The sequence below is a fragment of the Malaclemys terrapin genome, chromosome 7, assembly GCF_027887155.1.
Source record: "Malaclemys terrapin pileata isolate rMalTer1 chromosome 7, rMalTer1.hap1, whole genome shotgun sequence".
Classification (NCBI taxonomy): Eukaryota; Metazoa; Chordata; order Testudines; family Emydidae; genus Malaclemys; species Malaclemys terrapin.
The window spans coordinates 105,578,000-105,602,815 of NC_071511.1; the positions used below are offsets into that span (position 1 = coordinate 105,578,000).

General features: G+C 40.2%; 1 protein-coding gene across 2 annotated transcripts in view; it reads right to left on the bottom strand.

Moving 5' to 3' along the window:
* DOCK1 (dedicator of cytokinesis 1) overlaps positions 1-24,816 on the bottom strand; it is a 566,139-nt gene that overhangs the window by 494,581 nt on the left and 46,742 nt on the right. For both annotated transcript variants that reach the window (XM_054033802.1, XM_054033801.1), the window contains exon 2: positions 12,571-12,654. In XM_054033802.1, the coding sequence (XP_053889777.1) occupies positions 12,571-12,654 (84 nt within the window). The remainder of the gene's footprint in view (positions 1-12,570; positions 12,655-24,816) is intronic.

The following is a 24,816-nucleotide window of genomic DNA, read 5'->3' on the forward strand; positions in this document are numbered from 1 at the left end:
GGCAGAAATTAAAATGAAGCCCCCCAAGCATGGCCCAGAAACAGCATGCTAGAAGGAAACTCAGTGCCCTCCCCTTTCTCACCAGTTTGCAGGAGATTTTGACTTCTCACTGAAGTATTGCCTCCTACTCCCATCTCTCATAATGTCTGTGGCTAGTAAGTGTCACACTGTAGCTATTTGGGGTCTAGTAATATTTCCTAACCCTATGTAGGGATGAGTTTGTGACGGGATGGGGGCAGAAGGGAGAAGAGAAATGGGATATATTGGAGAGCAAAGTATAGTACAGAGACGTACCATAGGTATCTTTCCACTCTGGCTAGCAGGTTTAGACTGCAGGCTACTAAGTGTTGGGGGAAGAGACCAGGATATGACTACTCGGTTTTGGTATGTGACTGTTAAAATGATTTGTATAGCCCGTAGCACAATGTGGTTCTGTTTCATGACTAGGGATCCTCTGCACAATGATAATAATACAAATAAAAATTACATGGAATGTTTGCTTATACAAACAACGATGGAAAGATTTGTTTCTCCATAATATTAAAGATTGAAGCAACACTCCTGGTATCACATTGATTTTATTTTTATATTACATACACACACTCTGGGTCAGATCCTGGCCCCTCACTCCATCCCCTTTCCATTGGCAGAGAACTGTCAAAGCACCAAGTGTGTCAGGGAATGCATTGGTGATTCAGAGATGGCTTAGCAACCCATTCCTAGCAGGCTGAAGCATGCTGTGCTCTGGCAATTCTGAGCCAATGGAATAGCTCCTAGAGCCTGCTGAAGTGGGGACAAGTTTGAACAGTCCTGATGCTGTTCTATCTTGTACCAGGGCCACAATGGCTCCCAGCTGTTACCAGAACTGAAGTGGGGAGAGGAAGGGAACGTGGCAGAAAACCACCAATGCACCCACCTCTAGTTGCGGAGAGTGTAGATGAGTAACTGATCTGTGGAGCCCTTCGTTTTCAGTTTTTATTTTATTTAATTTTTCCTGGGAATTTATTTGTGTTTATTACTAAAACAAAAATAGGTGAAAAATCAGTGGAAAAAAACATTAATAATTTTTCTGGGTAAATATCGGGGTTTATTTTGGTGGACAGAAGGACAGGAGGAAAAAGTATTCAGTAGATTAATGCTTTCGTTAATGGAATTCAATGTGGTATGCTGCAGAATTAAAACAGAACTCAAAACACGCCACCTCTGAGTTTAAGAAAACAATGCATCCGAAGAAGTGGGCTGTAGTCCACGAAAGCTTATGCTCTAATAAATTTGTTAGTCTCTAAGGTGCCACAAGTACTCCTGTTCTTCTTTTTGCGGATACAGACTAACACGGCTGTTACTCTGAAACTTAAGAAAACAATATATCTCTAATCCCCAAATAAAACTTTTCATTTGAATAAACAGTTTATTGTTGTAGACTTAGAACTATTAGCGTATAAATATTTACATTTAATAATTGGACCACATCATTTGCAGCGCATACACTCAACTTCATCCGTTTCACTTTTTTAAAAGAATATATTTGAATGATAAAAAAATAGAGTGAAAATTGGAAAAAAAATCGATTTAAACTGAAAACGAAGGGACTTAATGATCTGTTAACTCTTCCAGGACTTATTGAGCCAAAGAACTACTCCTAAACAACAGGATTTGTTTACTACAGTTCACAGTCTATTTGGAAGTGATCAATAGAGGGTGACATGGTGTAGAGGTGATTGCAAACAAGCAATATAGTTCAAAGGGTGTATCGAAGCAGAACTAGGGTTGCAAACTAGGATTGTCCCTGGAGTCTCAGGAATTAAAGATCGATCTTTAATTAAAGATTTTGCCATGTGATGAAATCTCCAGGAACACATCCAACCAAAACTGGGATCCCTAAGTAGAACATAAGATACTCATGTGACCTGAAATGCATACCAGAATCTCATTTTCCAAACAGGGCAGTGGGTGAGATAATTCATTGGCCAGATTTTATCTAGGCAGCCTTAATTTGTGTCCCTTTACATGTATGCAAGATAATCTTTAATTACTTGATCATATGCTATTTTTTTCCACAAGACCCCTGCCTCATTAAGTGCACAGGAAGGACTTGCTCTGGGGAATGAATCCAGGTTCTGTAATGAAGGAGACTGTTGTCTATAAGACCCCTGCTTCACTTGTTACAGAACTTTTAAGGTACGTAGTGAATGAGGCAGACGATTGTAGGAAAGGAAAGAATGTTCTCATGGATAACGCGATTTAATGCTGCCCTGGATAAGTGAATTCGATCTCTACTTCTGCCACAGAGTTCTTACGTGATGCTGGGCAAGTCACATAAACCGGACATTTCACAGAGGGGTCACTAACTCTGTGTTCCTCATTTTCTGGGTTCTGAACTTGATACCTAGGGGTCTGATTTGCTAAATTGCTGAGCACTCACAGTTGCAACTGAAATCAAATGGAGTAGTGCTTTGAACATACATGCATGCCGACACCCCTACACACACAAATGCCCCCCGCCTAGACTCTATCTCTAGCATACTATACAATACTAAACACTCTGAAAAAACAGGTCCTAGTACTCTCAAATTGAGTATCCCAAGTAAGGGGACACTTTTGACCATACTATCTTTGTGCCTCAACTCCTGTTCTGTAAAATGGGGATAATATCATCCTCTCACCTCATGGGAGTGTTCTCAATATTAATATTTTTTGTGAAACACACTGATTCTATAGTGATGAGCACCAGATAAAATTTCATAAGGAAATTAATAATTCTGTCTTCAGAGCTGGGCTTGATTAGTATAACATATGGGGCCACATGCTGACTGATGGTAAAACGAAATATTGAATAGCTGCCCATTAAGTGATCCTTGTCCATCCTGTGCTCTGAATGAGACAGGGATTCTATGGGAAAAAATAGTACATGACTGTGTAATTCAAGATTATTATTGCATATGCACAAGGGGGCCAGATTAAGCTTGCACTGGCAACATTAACTCTGGCATTTCCTAACTTCTGAGTGCTTGATTTTGCAACCTTAATAATATTTTTAATGTAGTTTACTTTGTGTGCAATTAGATTTAATTTAAGATGATACTTTGCTCAATTTAGAAACCTGGTTTGTTTTTTGTCTAACGCAGCAATGGCAAACATTTACCCTCACGTGGCTAAATGAAGACCATATTCGAGAAATTACAAAATTTCCTCAATGGACTCTTTTATTGGCACTTTGTTTTAGGCAAATATCAGTAATGGGAAAACTGGCCCAAGCCTCAAATGATTCCCAAGGTGACCTGGATTTTGAAAATCTTTTAATTATGTTGCGAACTATGCCTAAACTTTTTAGAATGTCCCATGACCAATGTTGTAAGATTTAATTTATTTTTAGGTATGTGTCCAAAATAATCCCAAGTGAGAAAAACCTAACGTGCACACACACTAGATTTCACTAGCCCACTCTGCAGAACATTAAATGATATACAATCCCAGTACTGTACTTTGTCCTAAACAGTGCCTTCTCTTTGTTACACAGTCATCTAAATCAAGCAGGATAAATATCCCCTAAAAACTTGAAATGGCCATTACCATTACAGGTGAACATGAGGCAAGGTCCCCAAATCAGATCAAACCAGTGGTTCTCAAAAACTTTTGTACTGATGACCCCTTTCACATAGCAAGCATCTGAGTGCAAGCATCTGAGTGCAACCCCCCCTTATAAATTAAAAACACTTTTTTATATATTTAACACCATTATAAATGTTGGAAACAAAGCGGGGTTTGGGGTGGAGGCTGACAGCTAGTGACCCCCCATGTAATAACCTCGCGACCCCCCGAGTTTGAGAACGCCTGGATTAAATTTATTAAGAGAGCCTTGTTTTGAAAAGCTGATATTCCAGTTGAATTCTGAAAAAGAAAATGCAGGTACTGTAATGTGGGATTTAAGGAAATACTTCTAAAGCTAGAATAAAGAGACCTGAAAATATCCTGTATCTATTACTAGGATGTCCCTTTTATAGGGTTGCCTTCCAGAATTTTACAACAACAACATACTCAATGAAAAAAATATCAGGAATAAATTCCTTGAAAGAACTGGTTTTGGAATTCCTCCCCCACCTAAATCAGTTCCTCTTGAGGCCTGAATGACCTCTGGAAAATATTAGGTCATGAAAGTTAAAGGATTTTTACACCTTTCTTTTCAACAGTCATTGAATTTAATGGATAATTTCCACTGGCTGTTTGTTTGGTTTGCCCATTACACCAGAGTGAGATTAGGTTAATAGAACTAGAACCAGATAAAATAGAGATTAGAAAAGTGTCAGGTGTTTTGTTCTAGGAAATCTTTCTTCAGACTACAGCCCTTCTTTTCTCTTGTACCAGGAAAAATGCATGTAATTGCGTAGGTTTGCTTTTTTTTTTTTTTTTTTTTGTATTATTCCATTAACACTCCAAATTACAAATGTGGGAGGGAATTTTGAAAAAATGTCTCTATGCTTCTGCCTAAATAAGAAAGCATTAAACTTAACTTTTGTAATTTGAGAAGATTAATTATTCCCTCTGATTAAATTTTAAAATTTAGTCTAGTGCATTCCTGAAGAGCCTGGCTTCCTTGAAGGGAAGAGAAATTAACTTCAATTTTGATGGTGAATTTGTGTTTCATGCTCTAAACCACAGAGGTTTTCTAAAAATTATAGCAGGATACATGCTGTTTGCAGCAAACTTAATAGCCTTGAAAGGATGCACATAGAAAAATAAGTGTAGGTTGACTTGAAGACACTTTTTTTTTTTTTGCATTCCAAAGGAACATTTATATCTTGGTATAAAACTACTTATCCAAGAAAAAAATTCATTTTAAGCGATAAAGAAAAAGTCAAATATTATTTAAAATGTTTAGGTGGGAAAAGTTGTTAACATTTTAAATACTGTACAGGAACAAAAAGCAACCCTAGCGATCCAACCTAATATAGCCTAGCAAACTGATTTAAATTAGATACATAAAAGTGGCTAATATAAAATAGTATCCATCAGTTCTGTCGTTCAAGTTAGCTTTTTATAGCGTCCTAATCTGAGTAGTAAGCCCATTTTACTTTCCCTCCTCCCTTTCCCTAGAATATTGAGTGGGAAGGGTTGCAGAGATAAACCTCCAAAACCGATGGATGATCGTCTTATTGTGGTGGAGAAGAGAGACAAAGATAAGTCAGTTTTAGAGCTACTTGTCCAAAACTCAGATTCAAAATTAAGATACTTGTAAATCTTTGCTGATGGCTGTTGAAATGAAATCTTCCTGGCAAGTTATTTACTATAAAAAATAATTAATTTTTCACAGTAGGAGATATAGTATGGTTTTGTCAGCCTTGGTCTGGAAAGGAAACAGAGGAAAATATTCCAAAGCATGGAATAAGTAGACAGGAAAACGGCAACATTCACAACTTGTTTAACAATGTTAGATGTGTCTTCTTCTCTGTACTTTTTAGATGAAATCACGAGACAGAGGTAGAATCTTCTGTCCCATAGTTAATACCCAGTGATCAATCTTGTGGCAAGGAGAATGTGGTTAAGTGGAGAAAGCGGCTGTTTTATCAGACCAATGAAGAGCAAATCAAGGGAGGCTCCATCTTAAAACAAAACAACAACAACAAAAATCTAGTCCTTAAATGGTTAATGTATCTGGTCATGAGAAAGATTTGCTTCCAAAGGAGCAAATTTGGCCATGGAGCCCCCACTAGCACCACAAAACCTTGTTTAAAAATGGGATCATTGTAACTCAAAATGAAGCATATTAATGGTAACGTTAATAAATGGAATTATAATTTCTTGTGCTTGCTCCAAATTCTTCATTTGACTATCCTCAGCACCTTCACCCATCATATCATTTAAGGAGAAGAAGAAAAAATACTGGACATGATTTTAAAACGGGATGGGCAAACTTTTTGACCTGAGGGCCACATCTAGGTACGGAAATTGCATGGCGGGCCATGAATGCTCACAAAATTGGGGTTGGGATGCGGGAGGGCTCTGGCTGAGGGTGCAGGCTCTGGGGTGGGGCTGGGGATGAGAGGTTTGGGGTGTAGGAGGGTACTCCACTCTGGGATCAAGGGGTTTAGAGGGCAGGAAGGGGATCAGGGCTCGGGCAGGAGGTTGGGGCACAGGAGGGGGTCAGGCTCTGGGCAGCACTTACCTCAAGCAGCTCCCAGAAACAGCGGGATGTCCTCTCTCCAGCTCCGATGCGGAGATGCGGCCAGGTGGCTCCGTGTGCTACCCTGTCCGCAGGCGCCCCCCCTGCAACTCCCATTGACTGTAGTTCCCAACCAATGTGAGCTGCGGGGGGGGGGGGGTCTTGGGGCGGGGGCAGGGTGCGGAGCCCCCTGGCTGCCCCTATGTGTAGGAGCTGGAGGAGGGACATACCGTTGCTTCCCGGAGCCATTCAGAATGGGGCAAGACCCCGATCCTGCTCCCCGGTCGGCGTGCCGGAGTGGGGCAAGCCCTGGACCCCACTTCCTGGTGGGAGCTTGAGGGCCGGATCTGGCCCCCGGGCCATAGTTTGCTCACCTGTTTTAAAACAAGGTCTGTAAGCAACTGCATAGCTATTTTGTGTGCAATTACTGATTTGTATCCAAATGACCAATTCCTTTGGCATGCACAATTATCTGATTTGCATATGCCATTACGGTAACTCTGCATGACTAACAAAAAAAACTTCAGACCAACAAATTGTAAAGCATGTCCTGGCACACATGATCAAAATACAGTACAGACTGAGGCACATTAGGATGAGTGATCCTCCTATGGATGACTGCAAAGTGTCATTACAGGTGGTGCAACTGAACCCTTTTAATTATTTTTCCCTCCCCTGCTAGACTGAAAAAGATCATGGAGATAGAAGCTGGAGAAAGAATCCAGCACAGATATTAGAAAACAGAAAAATAAAACCAGAGCCTCGGAAAGCCCTTAGGCATATGCTTAAGTGAGGCCTAGACACCCAAGTGGCTGACACCTTATGAATGTGTATAGTATTTTATAATAATAAATTAGATATAAAGGGATCCATACAACAATGTTTATTAAGAGTGCAAACTTCAAGACAGCAACAGCAAATTATGACAATCACATGTTCTAAGGGGGAGTAGGAGTGGGGCACCAAGGAGTTATGTATACAAGATATTAATGTCCTTAAGCATACAGTAGGATTCCAGAATAGTGTAATTTAGTCTGGAGGATTAGTTTAAAAAAAAAATCAAACAGAGATGATGATGGGCGATCACTCGTTACCGAGTATGATCATCTTCCTTGGGAGTTATGGGTCCTCAGGTGGCTAATAAGGCCAATCCTTGAACCACAAGTTCTATTACAATGAGGGCAGATATTTTCAGGCTCAGCAGGAGGCTGTTGACCATGACTGGAGAACAGTCTCTCCTTTCTCCTGAGCCTCTTGTCCTCTTCGGCTTGTCGGCGAGAAAGTTCAAAATGCAGGGGACCATCACATAGGACTTCACTCCATTTTAAGCGATCTGGGCAAGCGTCTCCCAGGTATTAATGTCAATATTACATTTTTTTAGGTTGTCCTTCAGCAAGTCCTTATAACGCTTCCATTGTCCACCCGGGCTACAGTATCCTTCTTTCAGCTGAGCGAACAGGACCTGTTTTGGGATGCGATGATCTGGCATCTGGACAACATGACCAGTCCAGCAGAATTGCTGATGGATGATCATTGCCTCGATACTAGTGGTCTTTGCCTCTTCCAGAACACTAATATTGGTGCGCCTGTCTTCCCATTTGATCTTCAGAATCTTATGAAGGCAGCGTTGATGGTGCCTTTCAAGGACTTTCAAGTGCTGTCTATAGGTTGTCCAAGTTTCGGACCCATACAATAGTGTTGGGAGAATAATGGCTTGATAAACAAGAAACTTGGTGTCTGTTCGAATGTCATGATCTTTAAAGACCCTGTGCCGTAAATGAGAAAAAGCTACACTGGCACAGCTTGGGCGATGTTGAATTTCTGCATCAATATCTGCCTTGGATGAAAGATGACTTCCAAGGTAGAGGAAATAATCGACATTCTCCAGTGCCACTCCATTGATTTTGATAGATGGGGCATGTAATACCTCATTTGGAGAGGGCTATAGAGCACTTTAGTCTTCTTGATATTAAGAGTGAGACCAAGACATGCGTAAACATTGGCAAACACATTCAAGATCGTTTGAAGATCTTTTTCAGAGTGGGCAAAGATTGCGTTGTCATCAGCATACTGGAGTTCCACAATAGATGTTGTGGAAATCTCACTCTTGGCTTTCAGCCTGCTAAGCCTGAAAAGCTTTCCATCCATTCTGTAACTGATTTCAATGCCAGCTGTAAACTTCCCAGCAATTAGGTAAAGAATGACAGCAATAAAAACCACAAACATGGTTGGAGCAATGATACAGACCTGTTTGAATCCTGTTTGTACTTTGAAAGGTTCACTCTAGGAGCCAGTGCTGCTCAGAACAGCCGCTTTCATGTTATCATGAAGCAATTTTAGGACATTGATATATTTATCAGGACATCCAATCTTAGAAAGTACAGTCCAGAGGGCACGGCGATTCACTGAATCAAAGGCTTTAGTTAGATCAATAAAAGCCATGTACAGTGGTCGGTTTTGCTCCCGACACTTTTCTTGCAGCTGCCATTTTGTGAAGATCATATCCGCGGTTCCACGATATGGTCGGAAATCACTCTGTGACTCTGGTAAAATTTCTTCTGACAGGGACAGAAGACGGGTTGCAAGGATCCGCGCCAGAACTTTGCCTGCAGTGGCTAAGAGGGAGATACCACGATGATTTCCACAATCCACGGAGAGGCCAACAGAGATAGCAAACCACCAGCAAACTACCTTTATGTGTGCTATTTATTAAGAGAGTTTAGGAGTACCTAGTGCAAAGATTTAAAAAAAAAAAAAAAAAAAAAAAAAAAGCTGACCCATGCAGGTCAGCACAGAATTCTAAAAGGACTATTATATAAGGGCATTTGTAGAACACTTCAACGGGATACCATTACTCTTGTGCAACTGACATCAATGTCTTTTTTTTAAAAGTTTATGCTTGGTAGTGACAGTAAAAATAACTCTTGGACAAAAATCAGGAAACCAAAACTTTTGCATTGTTTCTCTCTGTTCCTGACAGCAATAAAACACATTAATGTAGAGGTTTTTATTTCTACTGTCATAATAAAGCAACAATTAAGTTTGAGATTAGGCAGCAGCTTAAGTCAAAATCACTAATTCATTTAGTTAAGAAATTTGTGCAAAAAGCTGGGAAGCAAAACCTCAACTCTTAGGCAAAACATGCACCCGGAAGGTCAAAGAATTTTTCTGACACACTTTCCTATTATCAGCATCACAAGTCCCATTTTACTGCATCACAACTGCCAGGAAACTGACAGGAGACAGGTTAATTATAGGATGCCGGTGATTTAACAAGTTTCTGTTTAGGGTATCTGGGAAACAAGTTTAGTGCAAATGCTGAGAAAGTCTAGAAGGGTACAGTCTGAATATTGTTTTAAAGGAGTGACCAGCAGATCAAACAGGTGGAAAAACTGCTTGGAAGTGGCTGCTCCTTTGAATGACAGAACTAAGGATTATAGCCTCCTATTTCCCAATACAGAGGATGAGTAATGATCAAGCATGGTAGGAAGCAGATCAGCCTTCGGAGGAACATAATTTTATTTGAACTTCTTTTTAAATAAACCCAGCCAGCACTGTTGAGGCCTAATAACCATTAGATGTGTGTGTGAAGGTCATTCTATTATCCAGTCTAGGGAAAAGTGAGTCATCTCACTTGTCCCATTTCATCTGAAGCATGCAGGGGGTTCAAAAAGTATAAAATTTTACACATCTATGATAGACAGATGCTACCTGTGTCACAGGCAAGCTTTAAACATGCTGTCCAAGCATCAGTGTTATTCACATATTAGGAAAATGTATCCATTATCAATAGAAATCATAAAATCAAAGAACTGGAGGGGACCTCGAGAAATCATCTAGTCCAGTCCCCTGCACTCAAGGCATGACTAAGTATTATCTAGACCATCCCTGACAGGTGTTTGTCCAACCTGCTCTTAAATATCCCCAATGATGGAGATTCCACCACCTCCCTAGGCAATTTACTACAGTGCTTAACCACTCTGACAATTACGACGTTTTTCCTAATGTTCAACCTAAACCGCCCTTGCTACAATTTAAGCCCATTGCTTCTCGTCCTATCCTCAGAGGTTAAGAACAATTTTTCTCCCTCCTCCTTGTAACAACCTTTTATGTACTTGAAAACTGTTATCATGTCCCCTCTCAGTTTTCTCTTCTCCAGACTAAACAAACCAATTTTTCAATCTTCCCTCATAGGTCATGTTTTCTAGACCTTTAATCATTTTTGTTCCTCTTCTCTGGACTCTCTCCAATTTGTCCACATCTTTCCTGAAATGTGGCGCCTACAACTGGACACAATACTCCAGTTGAGGCCTAATTAGCACGGAGTATAGCGGAAGAATTACTTCTTGTGTCTTGCTTACAATACTGCTGCTAATGCATCCTAGAATGGTGTTTGCTTTTTTTTGCAACAGCGTTATACTGTTGACTCATATTTGGCTTGTGATCCACTATGACCCCCCAGATCCCTTTCCGCAGTACTCCTTCCTAGGCAGTCATTTCCCATTTTGTCTGTGTGCAACTGATTGTTCCTTCCTAAGTGGAGTATTTTGCATTTGTCCTTATTGAATTTAATCCTATTTACTTCAGACCATTTCTCCAGTTTGTCCAGATCATTTTGAATTTTAATTCTATCCTCCAAAGCACTTGCAACTCCTCCCAGCTTGGTATCATCCACAAACTTTATAAGTGTACTCTCTATGGCATTATTTAAATTCACTGATGAAGATATTGAACAGAACCGGACCCAGAACCGATCCCTGTGGGACCCCACTCATTATGCCCTTCTAGCATGCTTGTGAACCATTGATAACTACTCTCTGGAAATGATTTTCCAACTAGTTATGCACCCACCTTATAGTAGCTCCATCTAGGTTGTATTTCCCTATTTTGTTTATGAGAAAGTCATGTGAGACAGTATCAAAAGCCTTACTAAAGTCAAGATATACCACATCTACCGCTTCTCCCCATCCACAAGGCTTGTTACCCTGTCAAAGAAAGGTTGGTTTGACACGATTTGTTCTTGACAAATCCATGCTGACTGTTACTTATCACCTTATTATCTTCTAGGTGTTTGCAAATTGATTGCTTAATTATTTGCTCCATTATCTTTCCAGGTACAGAAGTTAAGCTGACTGGTCTGTAATTCCCCGCATTGTCCTTATTTCCCTTTTTAAAGATGGGCTCTATGTATTATAATTATGTATAATTGTACAGCATTCAAATATTCCTGTTTACATGTGTATTTAAAAGAAATGTATAATAAAACTGCAAATATTTAAAGTACAGAGTATGCAGATTAATTTTCAGTGGACAGATTCCCTCTCTACAGCTTTGACAGTATCAGGGGTCATTTACTGCTAGTGCAAACTGAATTCATTAACAAATTGCTAGCTGATGAACAGTTAGTATATTCATTGTATAGGTTAACCAAATTAAGGTTAGTTGATCCAATTAGCAACTTTCCTATTTTTACTAGATCTACATAATAAAAATCACCATGAATCCAATTTCTAAAACAAACTTACCGCCAGTATTAATTTTTCTTCCCTAACAGATTCTTTGGCAGTGACAAGCGGAAATTTTAAACCCATGTACAAAGGCAAATCACATATCCAAAATACAGAAAGTTATCCTATTACTGTGATGATTTCTAATTTTCTTACACAAAAGCCATCTAGATCACTGCTTCTCTTCTAAGACACATCATACAACTGACTGAATGAATGAGAAATCAAGGATATGTGACCCAAAAAAAAAGGTTGTACTTAATCATTGCTATTTGATCACTCAACAGCAGCAACACTAAGAATTTTCCCTCATTCTCAAATTAAATATTTCTCAAGATAAATTACTATTTTATGGGAATCAGGGAGAAGTACTAACTGAAATTTATGTTGTATGCAATATTGCTACTAGTTCTCATCAAAATTAATATACCACATTTTATTTATTTTTAAATGTTGACTGAATAAGTCGCATAGTAGCAAATGTTTCTATTTTACAAAGAGATATGAATAATTTAGAGGGTAAATAACTTTCAAATTAAAATTAACACCATTAAGAAGCAGACAGGTCTTGTGCATTATCTGAGGATATCTAGAGAACATCTATCATTTCGCTAACCACTCAACAGATGTTACCATTGATCCATACAAATTAAGGGTGAGAGAACATTTATCTTGCATAGAAAAAGAAATTGTGCATTCAGAAAAAGATATTCATTAGGTATTTTATCACCTGCCTCTTCATTTACATGTAGCACTTGTTAATTCTGTCCCCAATACAACATTTTATTAGTCATGAAAAAAATAGTAGTTCACCATCTGCTAAAATAGAATATGTTAGAATCACACACACAAGAGCAGTGTGACTGTATGAACAATGGTTTTAAATCAAATATGTGTTTTACTTACCTTCATATGTTTCTAATATATGTACGGTGTCACCTATTTGTAAGGAAAGTTCATCTGCTCCCCTTGCATCATAATTATAGAAAGCTAGAAAGAGAGAATACTGTTATTAGCACACAGAAAAATAGCGCAACTTTCAAGTTATTGATTTTTACTTCTACACATTTGAAAGTGACTTTACACCACAGTCAGCCTCTTGACACAATATTTTATACTGGCTTTCTATATCTTCAGTACTATTCTAATCCACTACTTCTTCAAATCATATGACATACCAAAAAAAAAAAAAAAAAAAAGCCACTAGTCATCTTTTCACTCAGTTTCTAACATCACAAATTAGATAAAATTAGATAAAATATTTTTGCAGTTATGTCACAGATTCGTTATTTGAACCAATACATGTTACTGTAAATATAATTCCTGATTTGCTTTTTTCATAAAAATATGTATATCCTGGAAAACAAACCTAACGAAGTATGTAAAAATACTTTGCGTTAACCTCATGAGGTTTTATAATTAACTATATTATTTTGTCCTTCACTATCACCTTTATAACAGCTTTATTTAGATACACTTGTAAAATGTTTAGAAAGCTTGATTTATGAATTTTTTAAAAAATATTACTAAAATACTAAAGAACAATCTGTGTTTCAGGCCGTACACTAACAAACTACGCTTTTATTGCATCAATACTATATCCTAAAAACAAAAACCAGGATTAAATAATTGTGCGTATAAATTAGGCACGTTCATTATTAGCAAAGGCTAGTTATGAAAAGCAGAGGGTATGAAATTTTGAGTGAAATACCTTAACCCTCACCTGACTTGCAAGAGAAGGCCAGTATCCCTGATTCTATTTTATTCTATTCAGGTTCTTACACTTCACCCATCACTGGTATCAGATTGTCTGACAGCAGACCAATGTTGTCCTATAATTACCACTAATCCAGAAGATTTGTCAAACAATAAAAAGGAAACATTTATGTGCATACAGTGAAGTGTTGTTTTTTTTTTAAATCTGCTCATGTAAGCTCAACTTGGACATAAAAAAAATTACCAGGAGTGTTTGTTTTCACAGAAATTTCCAGCAGTCCCAGATAATTGTACCAAATATGGCAGATTACAGTAAATGGTGAAGTGCAGTATCCAAGTATTCACTTGCTGTCAATGTTCAACTGACAACGTCTTTGGTCACACAAGGCATCATAAGCAGTAAGGGGCTGGCTGAATGGAGACTTAGTGCTCGGCAAACTGAAGTGTGAATCTACAGCGTTCTAGTTTGCCATGCACTAAATGGCCATGCGGATCCTGCCACCATATACTAAAAGTTCCATAATGTGCACATGGAACTTTTATTACATGGAAGCAAGGCAACACAACCACTTCAGTGCACAGCAAGCTACAGCGCTGTACGTTCACATCACGGCTTGCCGTGCACTAAATTAGTAGACATGTCCATGCTATATTCAGTGTAAACAGTTGACAGTAGTATAAAAATAACTGATACAAGGGAAAAAAAGGGTTTGCTAGTGCAAAGGTTCTTCTCAAACCATATTATACTATGAATACATCTACATGTCTTCTGGTAATACTTTCATTTATTGTACCTCCTTGTGTATTGTAATCACTTTGACAAGTCAACAACCGTCTGCATTTAAAAATTAATTAACAAAATGTCATCATAAACCTATACAATTCATTAGCATTCTTCTAAAAACTATGCTCTAGGAATTATTTTGGGGAAGTTCTATGGCCTGTGTCAACAGGAGGTCAGACAAGAGGGTCACAATGGTCCTTTCTGGCCTTCAAACATACGAATGCCAGCAGCACAGAAAATCATGCAAAAAATTATAAATAGTTTGCAAAGAAATTCCATAAATATGAAGCGATAAAGATACACAAGTCATGTAAAGGTATCAATGTCAATTTAATGTCATTTTATTATAACTTGTGAACTCCAGCTATAGGCTGCTAAAGTCTCTAACCAATAAAACACCAATGAACCCTGTGCAAGTGTATACCCAGATTTATCTTACACAAAAATAGTACAAGCTATGAACCTACAGACCCTGCTAAAGTGTCCCTAAAATGAACACTGGAAGTTAGCTGCTGTAAATTGCTAAGGCTCAAGGGCAATGCTGAGCTTCACATGACTGCATGCATACACTGTTCATTCTCTGCTGGACCTCATTCCTGTCTGAGGAGTAATTTCAGAAAGATTAATTGTTTTGATCAGATGGACAGTGGCAAGATGTTCCAATGACAACTCAAAGAAAAAAATTCAGAAACACAATTAAGTAAAATATACGACTTTACATCAACTATTTAGAAACTATAGTAGGTTTTCTGAAGTGCTAGCTGACAAAAAGAGTGAAGTCTTTGAAGCTGTGATTTTCTGAAATAAGTTCACCCCCGTTCTTAGCAAAACTTGAAATAAAATAGTTGAACCTTTGTTGTTTTGGGTCAAACTAGGGATTCCAACAAGAATAGATTTCAGACATCTGGCATCTCTGCAAATTCCACAATCTTGTAGAAAAATGCATCCCATGCAACAGATATGGCTTCAAAAGTTATAGGAGGCCCAATAGATACCAAACTGAATACAGCAGCTTTTTCAAACAACATTGTTGCTCAACATGGTAGTGTCATGACTGAGGATGTTTCAAGAACAATTGCTTTCAAAACTTATGTTAAAAATTCCCTTAGCAATTCAAAGAGATGAAGCAACCTCCATCATTGGTGAAGAACAGAGTCTAGGGCAGTGGTCCCCAACCTTTTTCGTGTGGCGGGCACCAAACAATGAGCCACGGAGGACCGTGGCTGCAGATGAGCATCTGCTGAAATGCCGCCGACAAGCGGCATCAATAGGCGTCGCTGCCGAAATGACGCTGACAAGCACGTCATCCAGATTTTCAGCGGCATTTTGGCAGCGATGCCTCTGGATGACGCTGCTTCTCAGCGGCATTTCGGCAGATACTTGTCCGCCGGCCAGTACACTGGTGCACTTAGATGCACTTGGGGACTCCTGGTCTAGGGTATGAGAATTATGTATCCAATAGTTCCCTTCAGGAAGGCTTGCTATTTTATAAAGCTGTGCTAGGACAAACAGAACAGGGGAAAGCTCATTCAAAACATTTCAGGAGGTAAAGATTTCTGTATGTGCTAGGATTACTTTATTGCAATTGCATGGATTGTGCCATAGCGAAGACAGGTAAGAATAAAGCCTGGTCACACAGATCCAAAACACTGAACTTCATGCCTCTGGGCTTTGTTTCACACACTACCAAGATCATGCTGTTAAGAAAATGCCTGAAAACCTGTGCCGAGTTATTGATGAAGCTGTTAAAACACAGAACTTTATTCAAGACTGAATGCTCAAGCTTTCTCACTGCTCTATTATAACTAAGATTCCCTTCAACCAAACTGGCAAATTTAAGGTATTTGATAATCAGGATGAAATGACAAAGGCCAAACTCCTCATATGGCTTCACAGGCCTAGACTCCAAATATGAAAAGCGTGTGTGCTCCCCAAGGGGACAATCTGTTTACACTACCTTTTTACAGACTTCAGAGCTTGGCAGCATCACAAGGAAAGCCCTTATTCCCATTTTTTTTTTAATATGATTATCTCATTGGCATGAATCTTATTGCTCAGTCTGTTTTCCTTAATCATTTCTGAAAGAACCATATCAAAACATGTTTTTCATGGTAGTCAGCCATTTATCACCCTGTCTCCGTTAGCTTCCAGATAGACTTGTTTCTTGAAACAGTGTAACTGTTGACAATAAAGTTCTTAATTACCCTTTGAGATTTTGATATATTCCTTTTTTTTTTTTTTTTTTTTTTTTTTTTAAAGTTCCACTTTGATACATTCAGAGGAGCCCGACATGGGTTGCTTTTTCAACTGACCTTTTGTTCTGCAAAAGGTAGACTTTAGAGTTAGCAAATGAAATGCCAGTAACATATAAATGAACATCATAAAATATAAAACAAAGCAAATAAGGAACAGCAGACACGACACCTATTACAGGACTCTGAAGGAATACAGGAGATTGTTTAAGGTAACAAAATAAAATGTTTCGATAGAACTGTCACAAAAATAAATTGCAGACTTTTACTGGAAACTAAGCACTTCAGCAGTATTTAAGGTAAACTTTAGGGAACAGTACAGTTCTACTGACATCAAACCCAGACAATGTAATTAACCCTTAAATAGTGAAAAATTTTCACTTTTTAATTAAAAACAGAAACCTCTGCTAAATATCTGAAGCGTGACATTTTAAAAACATAACTACTATTCAGCAAAAGTGTTCCATGAAAAAAACATTAACAAAAAATTTTTGTGAACAGTTCTGAACAGTGAACTGTTAACAATGGGTACGTCTGGTTTCCTAAACAGCAGTACAAGGGACACTCTATTTGATTATGAGCCATCAGAAATTTTCCAGTTTATCCGTGTTAACAGTTTGTACAGCCCAATGCCATATTTTTAAGGATTGGGTGCCTAACGTTAGACACCTAAATTCATACTTAAAACTCCTAAGGGAAAGTGGTCTGATTTTCAGATCTGCACTTGTAGGTCTGAAATCAAAAGGATCTGTGGGTGCTCAGCATCGCTAAGATAAAGATGTCTTGATATTTTTCCCTTCGGAGGCTAAATAAGGATTTATGGGCTTAACCTTAGGCACCCAAGTCTAAAATCTTTGGATCAAATGTCTTCCTTTGCCCATCTCAACTAAACAATGTTAATAGGACAAAACCCACATGTGGGTAGGAATGAAAGACATTAAATCCATGTCGCTGGTTCTATCTGTTTTCCCTTTATTCCCCTTAAAACCTAAACGTCTTGCTTAAACAACCCTTTCAGCGGACAGGGGGCTGCAGACGGGAGTCTGACAGAGGGAGGCTTAAGATGGTTAGGAAGACCTGCAAAACCTGTGCCAGCACTGCTTCTGTCTCCTCCACCTGTGCCTGTAGCCAGACAGAGCGCCTGAGCATGGATGCTTCTACCCAGATCCTGCTGTGGTTTTGCAGAGACTGTAACTTGCAATTTCCACTTACTGATATCCAGGCAGGGGGGACCATCCAATGTGAAAGGTGCCTGCTGGAGGAATCTGTCAGGCAGCAGGTGGGAGAGCTACAGGAGGAGGTGGCTAGGTTGAGGAGCATCCGAATCCACAAGCAATTCCTGGACAGTGTCCATGTGGAGACAGCTGAGGTAGCTGTCCCAGTATACAGGACTGCTGATACACCACTGGTGGAGGAGGAGATGGCTCAGGGTGGACACTGGCAGCTGGTTACTTCTGGCAGCAGGCAGTGCTCCACCCCTGCTCCGAATCCTCCCGCCGTGGTAATAGGTAACTGTTATGCTCTTCTTGATACAGGAAAGAAGGAATCACCCCTTACAGTAAAGGAGGAGAAGCCTCATACCCCTAAGGCTGGGAGGTCTGCTGCCACCACTGCGAATAGGAAACGTAGGGTAGTGGTGGTCAGAGACTCTCTGCTGAGGGGGATGGAGGTGCCCATCTGTCGCCCTGACATTTCATCTCGGGAGGTATGCTGCCTGCCGGGAGCCCGTATCCGAAATGTTACAGAGGCATTGTCGAGGATTATTCAGCCCTCTGACTACTACCCCATGGTACTCATCCATGTGGGCACAAATGATACTGCACAGTGTGACACTGAGTGGATCAAGAGTGATTACAGGGCTCTTGGAGTACAGGTGAAGGAGTTTGGAGCGCAGGTGGTATTCTCTTCGATTCTTCCTGTCAAAGGTAGGGGCCCGGGCAGAGACAGATGCATCATGGAGGTGAATGCCTGGCTGCGAAGATGGTGTCGCCAGGAGGGCTTTGGCTTCCTAGACCACGGGATGCTATTCGAGGAAGGACTGCTAGGCAGAGATGGCGTTCACCTTTCGAGGAGGGGAAAGACCCTATTTGGACACAGACTGGCTAACCTAGTGAGGAGGGCTTTAAACTAGGTTCGACGGGGACAAGTGAGCAAAGCCCACAGGTAAGTGGGGCACATGGAGACCTGGGAGATGGGTCGGAAACGAGAGGGAGTGTGGGCTATATTGGCAGAGAGAAAGGAGGGTCAGGACAAAACTGGGAGGAAAGATCAAACCAGTATCTTAGATGCCTATATACAAATGCGAGAAGTATGGGTAATAAGCATGAAGAACTGGAAGTGCTAATAAATAAATACAACTATGACATTGTTGGCATCACTGAAACTTGGTGGGATAATACACATGATTGGAATGTTGGTATGGATGGGTACAGCTTGCTCAGGAAGGATAGACGGGAAAAAGGGAGGAGGTGTTGCCTTATCTATTAATAATGTACACACTTGGACTGAGGTACAGATGGACACAGGACATGGAAGTGTTGAGAGTCTCTGGGTTAGGCTAAAAGGTGTAAAAAACAAGGGTGATGTCATGCTAAGAGTCTACTACAGGCCACCTAACCAGGTGGATGAGGTTTTTTCAAAACAAAATCATTCAAAGCCCAAGATTTGGTGGTGATGGGGGACTTCAACTATCCGGATATATGTTGGGAAAATAACACAGCGGGGCACAGACTATCCAACAAATTCTTGGACTGCATTGCAGACAACTTTTTATTTCAGAAGGTTGAAAAAGCTACTAGGGGGGAAGCTGTTCTAGACTTGATTTTAACAAATAGGGATGAACTCGTTGAGAATTTGAAAGTAGAAGGCAGCCTGGGTGAAAGTGATCATGAAATCAGAGTTTGAAATTCTAAGGAAGGGTAGAAGGGAGAATAGCAAAATAGAAACAATGGATTTCAGGAAGGCGGATTTTGGTAAGCTCAGAGAACTGATAGGTAAGGTCCCATGGGAATCAAGACTGAGGGGAAAAACAACTGAGGAGAGTTGGCAGTTTTTCAAAGGGACACTATTAAGGGCCCAAAAGCAAGCTATTCCGCTGGTTAGGAAAGATAGAAAATGGGGCAAAAGACCGCCTTGGCTTAACCACGAGATCTTGCATGATCTAAAAAATAAAAAGGAGTCATATAAAAATGAAAACTAGGACAGATTACAAAGGATGAATATAGGCAAACAACACAGGAATGCAGGGGCAAGATTAGAAAGGCAAAGGCACAAAATGAGCTCAAACTAGCTACAGGAATAAAGGGAAAGAAGAAGACTTTTTATCAATACATTAGAAGCAAGAGGAAGACCAAAAACGTGGTAGGCCCACTGCTTAGTGAAGAGGGAGAAACAGTAACAGGAAACTTGGAAATGGCAGAGATGCTTAATGACTTCTTTGTTTCGGTCTTCACCGAGAAGTCTGAAGGAATGCCTAACATAGTGAATGCTAATGGGAAGGGGGTAGGTTTAGCAGATAAAATAAAAAAAGAACAAGTTAAAAATCACTTAGAAAAGTTAGATGCCTGCAAGTCACCTGGGCCTGATGAAATGGATCCTAGAATACTCAAGGAGCTAATAGAGGAGGTATCTGAGCATCTAGCTATTATCTTTGGAAAATCATGGGAGACGGGAGAGATTCCAGAAGACTGGAAAAGGGCAAATATAGTGCCCATCTATAAAAAGGGAAATAAAAACAACCCAGGAAACTACAGACCAGTTAGTTTAACTTTTGTGCCAGGGAAGATGATGGAGCAAGTAATTAAGGAAATCATCTGCAAACACTTGGAAGGTGGTAAGGTGATAGGGAACAGCCAGCATGGATTTGTAAAGAACAAATCATGTCAAACCAATCTGATAGCTTTCTTCGATAGGGTAACGAGCCTTGTGGATAAGGGAAAAGCTGTGGATGTGGTATACCTAGACTTTAGTAAGGCATTTGATACGGTCTCGCATGATATTCTTATCGATAAACTAGGCAAATACAATTTAGATGGGGCTACTATAAGGTGGGTGCATAACTGGCTGGATAACCGTACTCAGAGAGTTGTTATTAATGGTTCCCAATCCTGCTGGAAAGGCATAACGAATGGGGTACCGCAGGGGTCTGTTTTGGGACCGGCTCTGTTCAATATCTTCATCAACGACTTAGATATTGGCATAGAAAGCACGCTTATTAAGTTTGCGGATGATACCAAACTGGGAGGGATTGCAAGTGCTTTGGAGGACAGGGTCATAATTCAAAAGGATCTGGACAAATTGGAGAAATGGTCTGAGTTAAACAGGATGAAGTTCAACAAAGACAAATGCAAAGTGCTCCACTTAGGAAGAAAAAATCAGTTTCACACATACAGAATGGGAAGAGACTGTCTAGGAAGGAGTACGGCAGAAAGGGATCTAGGGGTTATAGTGGACCTCAAGCTAAATATGAGTCAACAGTGTGATGCTGTTGAAAAAAAGCAAACATGATTCTGGGATATATTAACAGGTGTGTTGTGAGCAAGACACGAGAAGTCATTCTTCCGCTCTACTCTGCTCTGGTTAGGCCTCAGCTGGAGTATTGTGTCCAGTTCTGGGCACCGCATTTCAAGAAAGATGTGGAGAAATTGGAAAGGGTCCAGAGAAGAGCAACAAGAATGATTAAAGGTCTTGAGAACATGACCTATGAAGGAAGGCTGAAGGAATTGGGTTTGTTTAGTTTGGAAAAGAGAAGACTGAGAGGGAACATGATAGCAGTTTTCAGGTATCTAAAAGGGTGCCATAAGGAGGAGGGAGAAAACTTGTTCACCTTAGCCTCTAAGGATAGAACAAGAAGCAATGGACTTAAACTGCAGCAAGGGAGGTCTAGGTTGGACATTAGGAAAAAGTTCCTAACTGTCAGGGTGGTTAAACACTGGAATAAATTGCCTAGGGAGGTTGTGGAATCTCCATCTCTGGAGATATTTAAGAGTAGGTTAGATAAATGTCTATCAGGGATGGTCTAGACAGTATTTGGTCCTGCCATGCGGGCAGGGGACTGGACTCGATGACCTCTCGAGGTCCCTTCCAGTCCTAGAATCTATGAATCTATGTCTTCTCTCTCATGCAAGGGAATTCTCTGCTCATGAAAGGTGTCAACTGGCAGGCCTGTAAAATGAATTATTCTGTTTAGCTACTGATATTACAGAGGAAGAAGCAGTGCAATCTATCCTACCCTTCCCTGCCAATATGCTCAACTCAACCTGACAGGACCACCTCCAGGACTGAACACAGCTCTGCCTCCATTTTGATTCAGTTCTTGATCTCTCTGAGATAGAGAATGAGAGTGATAATTAGTGCTGACTGATTTGAACTCATCTGGTAGATACACTAGAGGGTAGGGATCGGATACAGAGGGACCTAGACAAATTAGAGGATTGGGCCAAAAGAAACCTGATGAGGTTCAACAAGGACAAGTGCAGAGTCCTGCACTTAGAACGGAAGAATCCCATGCACTGCTACAGACTAGGGACCGAATGGCTAGGTAGCAGTTCTGCAGAAAAGGACCTAGGGGTCACAGTGGACGAGAAGCTGGATATGAGTCAACAGTGTGCTCTTGTTGCCAAGAAGGCTAACGGCATTTTGGGCTGTATAAGTAGGGGCATTGCCAGCAGATCGAGGAATGTGATGGTTCCCCTTTATTCGAAATTGGTGAGGCCTCATCTGGAATACTATGTCCAGTTTTGGGCCCCATAATACAAGAAGGATGTGGAAAAATTGGAAAGAGTCCAACGGAGGACAATAAAAATGATTAGGGGTCTGGAGCACATGACTTATGAGGAGAGGCTGAGGGAACTGGGATTGTTTAGTCTCCAGAAGAGAAGAATGAGGGGGGATTTGATAGCAGCCTTCAACTACCTGAAGGGGGGTTCCAAAGAGGATGGAGCTCGGCTGTTCTCAGTGGTGGCAGATGACAGAACAAGGAGCAATGGTCTCAAGTTGCAGTGGAGGAGGTCCAGGTTGGATATTAGGAAAAACTATTTCACTAGGAGGGTGGTGAAACACTGGAATGTGTTACCTAGGGAGGTGGTGGAGTCTCCTTCCTTGGAGGTTTTTACGGCCCGGCTTGACAAAGCCCTGGCTGGGATGATTTAGTTGGGAATTGGTCCTGCTTTGAGCAGGGGGTTGGTCTAGATGACCTCTTAAGGTCCCTTCCAACCCTGATATTCTATGATTCTATGATCTAATAGGCAGTCTACTGTGATGACCAACTACTTTCATAGAGGACACTGAAGAGTCATCAGATAGTAACTGTCCGTCACATCATCATTGATGTGGGCTGAATAAAGAGCAATGACCTATGAGTATTGTACAGAAAGAATTACATTAAAAATCACTTTTAAAAAAGCATGTGAAAATGTACCTGTAGCCTGCGATTCAGCCAGGTTTTCTACTTGCAGTAGTGCTAACAGGGAATAAGATAAACATCTAAAATAACTGAAAAGAAAGTGTACCAAGAATTATGGTTATAAAGCAAGAATTACCAAGAATTATGGTAAAAGCACTCCATATAAGGGATGTAAAACACACTACAAAAGGATTTTAAAATGTACATTACAAAAGCTGCCAAGTGTCAAAAGATTCCCTTGCAGAACAGATACTTAATCTAAGTCACTGGTTCTCAACCAGGAGTATGTGTACCCCTGGGGGTACTTAGATGTCTTCCAGGGGGTATATCAACTCATCTAGATATTTGCCTAGTTTAACACAGGCTACATAAAAAGCACTAGTGAAGTCAGTACAAACTAAAATTTCATACAATGACTTGTTTATAGTGTTCTATATACTATATACCAAAATAGAAGCACAATATTTATATTCCAATTGATTTATTTTATAATTATATGGTAAAAATGAGGAAGTAATTTTTCAGTAATAGTGTGCTGTGACGCTTGTATTTTTGTGTCTGATTTTATAAGCAAGTAGTTTTTAAGTGAAGTGAAACTTGGGAATACACAAGACAAATCAGACTCCTGCAAGGGGTACAGTACTCTCGAAAGGTTGAGAACCACTGATCTGAGGCTACATCTTCACTACAGGGGGGGTCGATTTAAGATACGCAAATTCAGCTACGCGAATAGCGTAGCTGAATTCGACTTATCGCAGCCGACTTATCCCGCTGTACGGACGGCGGCAAAATCGACCTCTGCAGCTTCCAGTCAACGGCGCTTACTCCCACCTCCGCTGGTGGAGTAAGAGCGTCGATTCGGGGATTGATTGTCACGTCCCGAAGGGACGCGATAAATCGATCCCCGAGAGGTCGATTTCTACCCGCCGATTCAGGCGGGTAGTGTAGACCCAGCCTGAGTGGCTGGACACACTGTGAGGGCAGATTTTTATGTACAGCAAGTGAAACAACACTGTTCTATTTACTATAATCATTAACATTTTATCCATCGCACTAAGGTTATTTATTATGAGAAAAGACGTAAAACTCTTTTGATCAACAAGGTATGAGCCCAGGACATTTGAAAGTCACTTTGGGTCAACACCATCCTAAGGACTTGGCTGGGAAAAATATATAAAAGGAGTCAGGAGTGACATTAGAAATCCAGTATTCAGGTGAGAGGAAACGGGAAAATGAGCAATTCATGGCCTCTAGTTCTAGGTACAAGAGTAGATGGCATCATTTTGATGATGTGAGGGAAACAGAGCTTAACTCATAGGAAGAAACTTGAACTAAAAACCGGTTAGTTACCGGCTACGCTTCCCACAAAAAGCTGGGGGGACAGCATTTGAAATGTATAATCGTCACTCAGACCAACAAACCTTCAGAGAGTGAATCCCCTTGGCACAAGTGTTGGCCAAGTGTAGACACAGGAGTACATGCCAACATTATGAGCCCGATCCAAAGCTCACTGAAGTCAAATAGAGGCATTACATTGAGTTCAATGCACATTGGATCCAGTCCTCTTATTTGCAGAATGCATCACATTCAACGCTGTACATTAAAAACACAAACACACGCAAGTGCAGGGCAGAACAGATTATTTCCTGCCTAAGGATCTTGCAACCTAAACTGCACGCTTATTGGAAGTGTGTGATGATGACTCCTGTAGAATTGTGGTATAATAAAATATGGATTGTCTTTATAATGTAAAAGCTTTACATCAAGTACGTACACAAGAGACATGCCAAAAAGAAGCCGGAGTTTACAAATTTGGTCACCTTTTCCAGCATAATCAGAGGAAGAGAACTCACCAGGCAGCAAGCCAGAATCTTTTGTTAGGTTCATTATTATTACCTGATCTGTAGTATGTTAACATTTTATTGTAACTTGGGCTTAATACAAAGTTTTAAAAAATAATTAACCTGATAAGCCACGATTGGAAAGGCCAATATCAA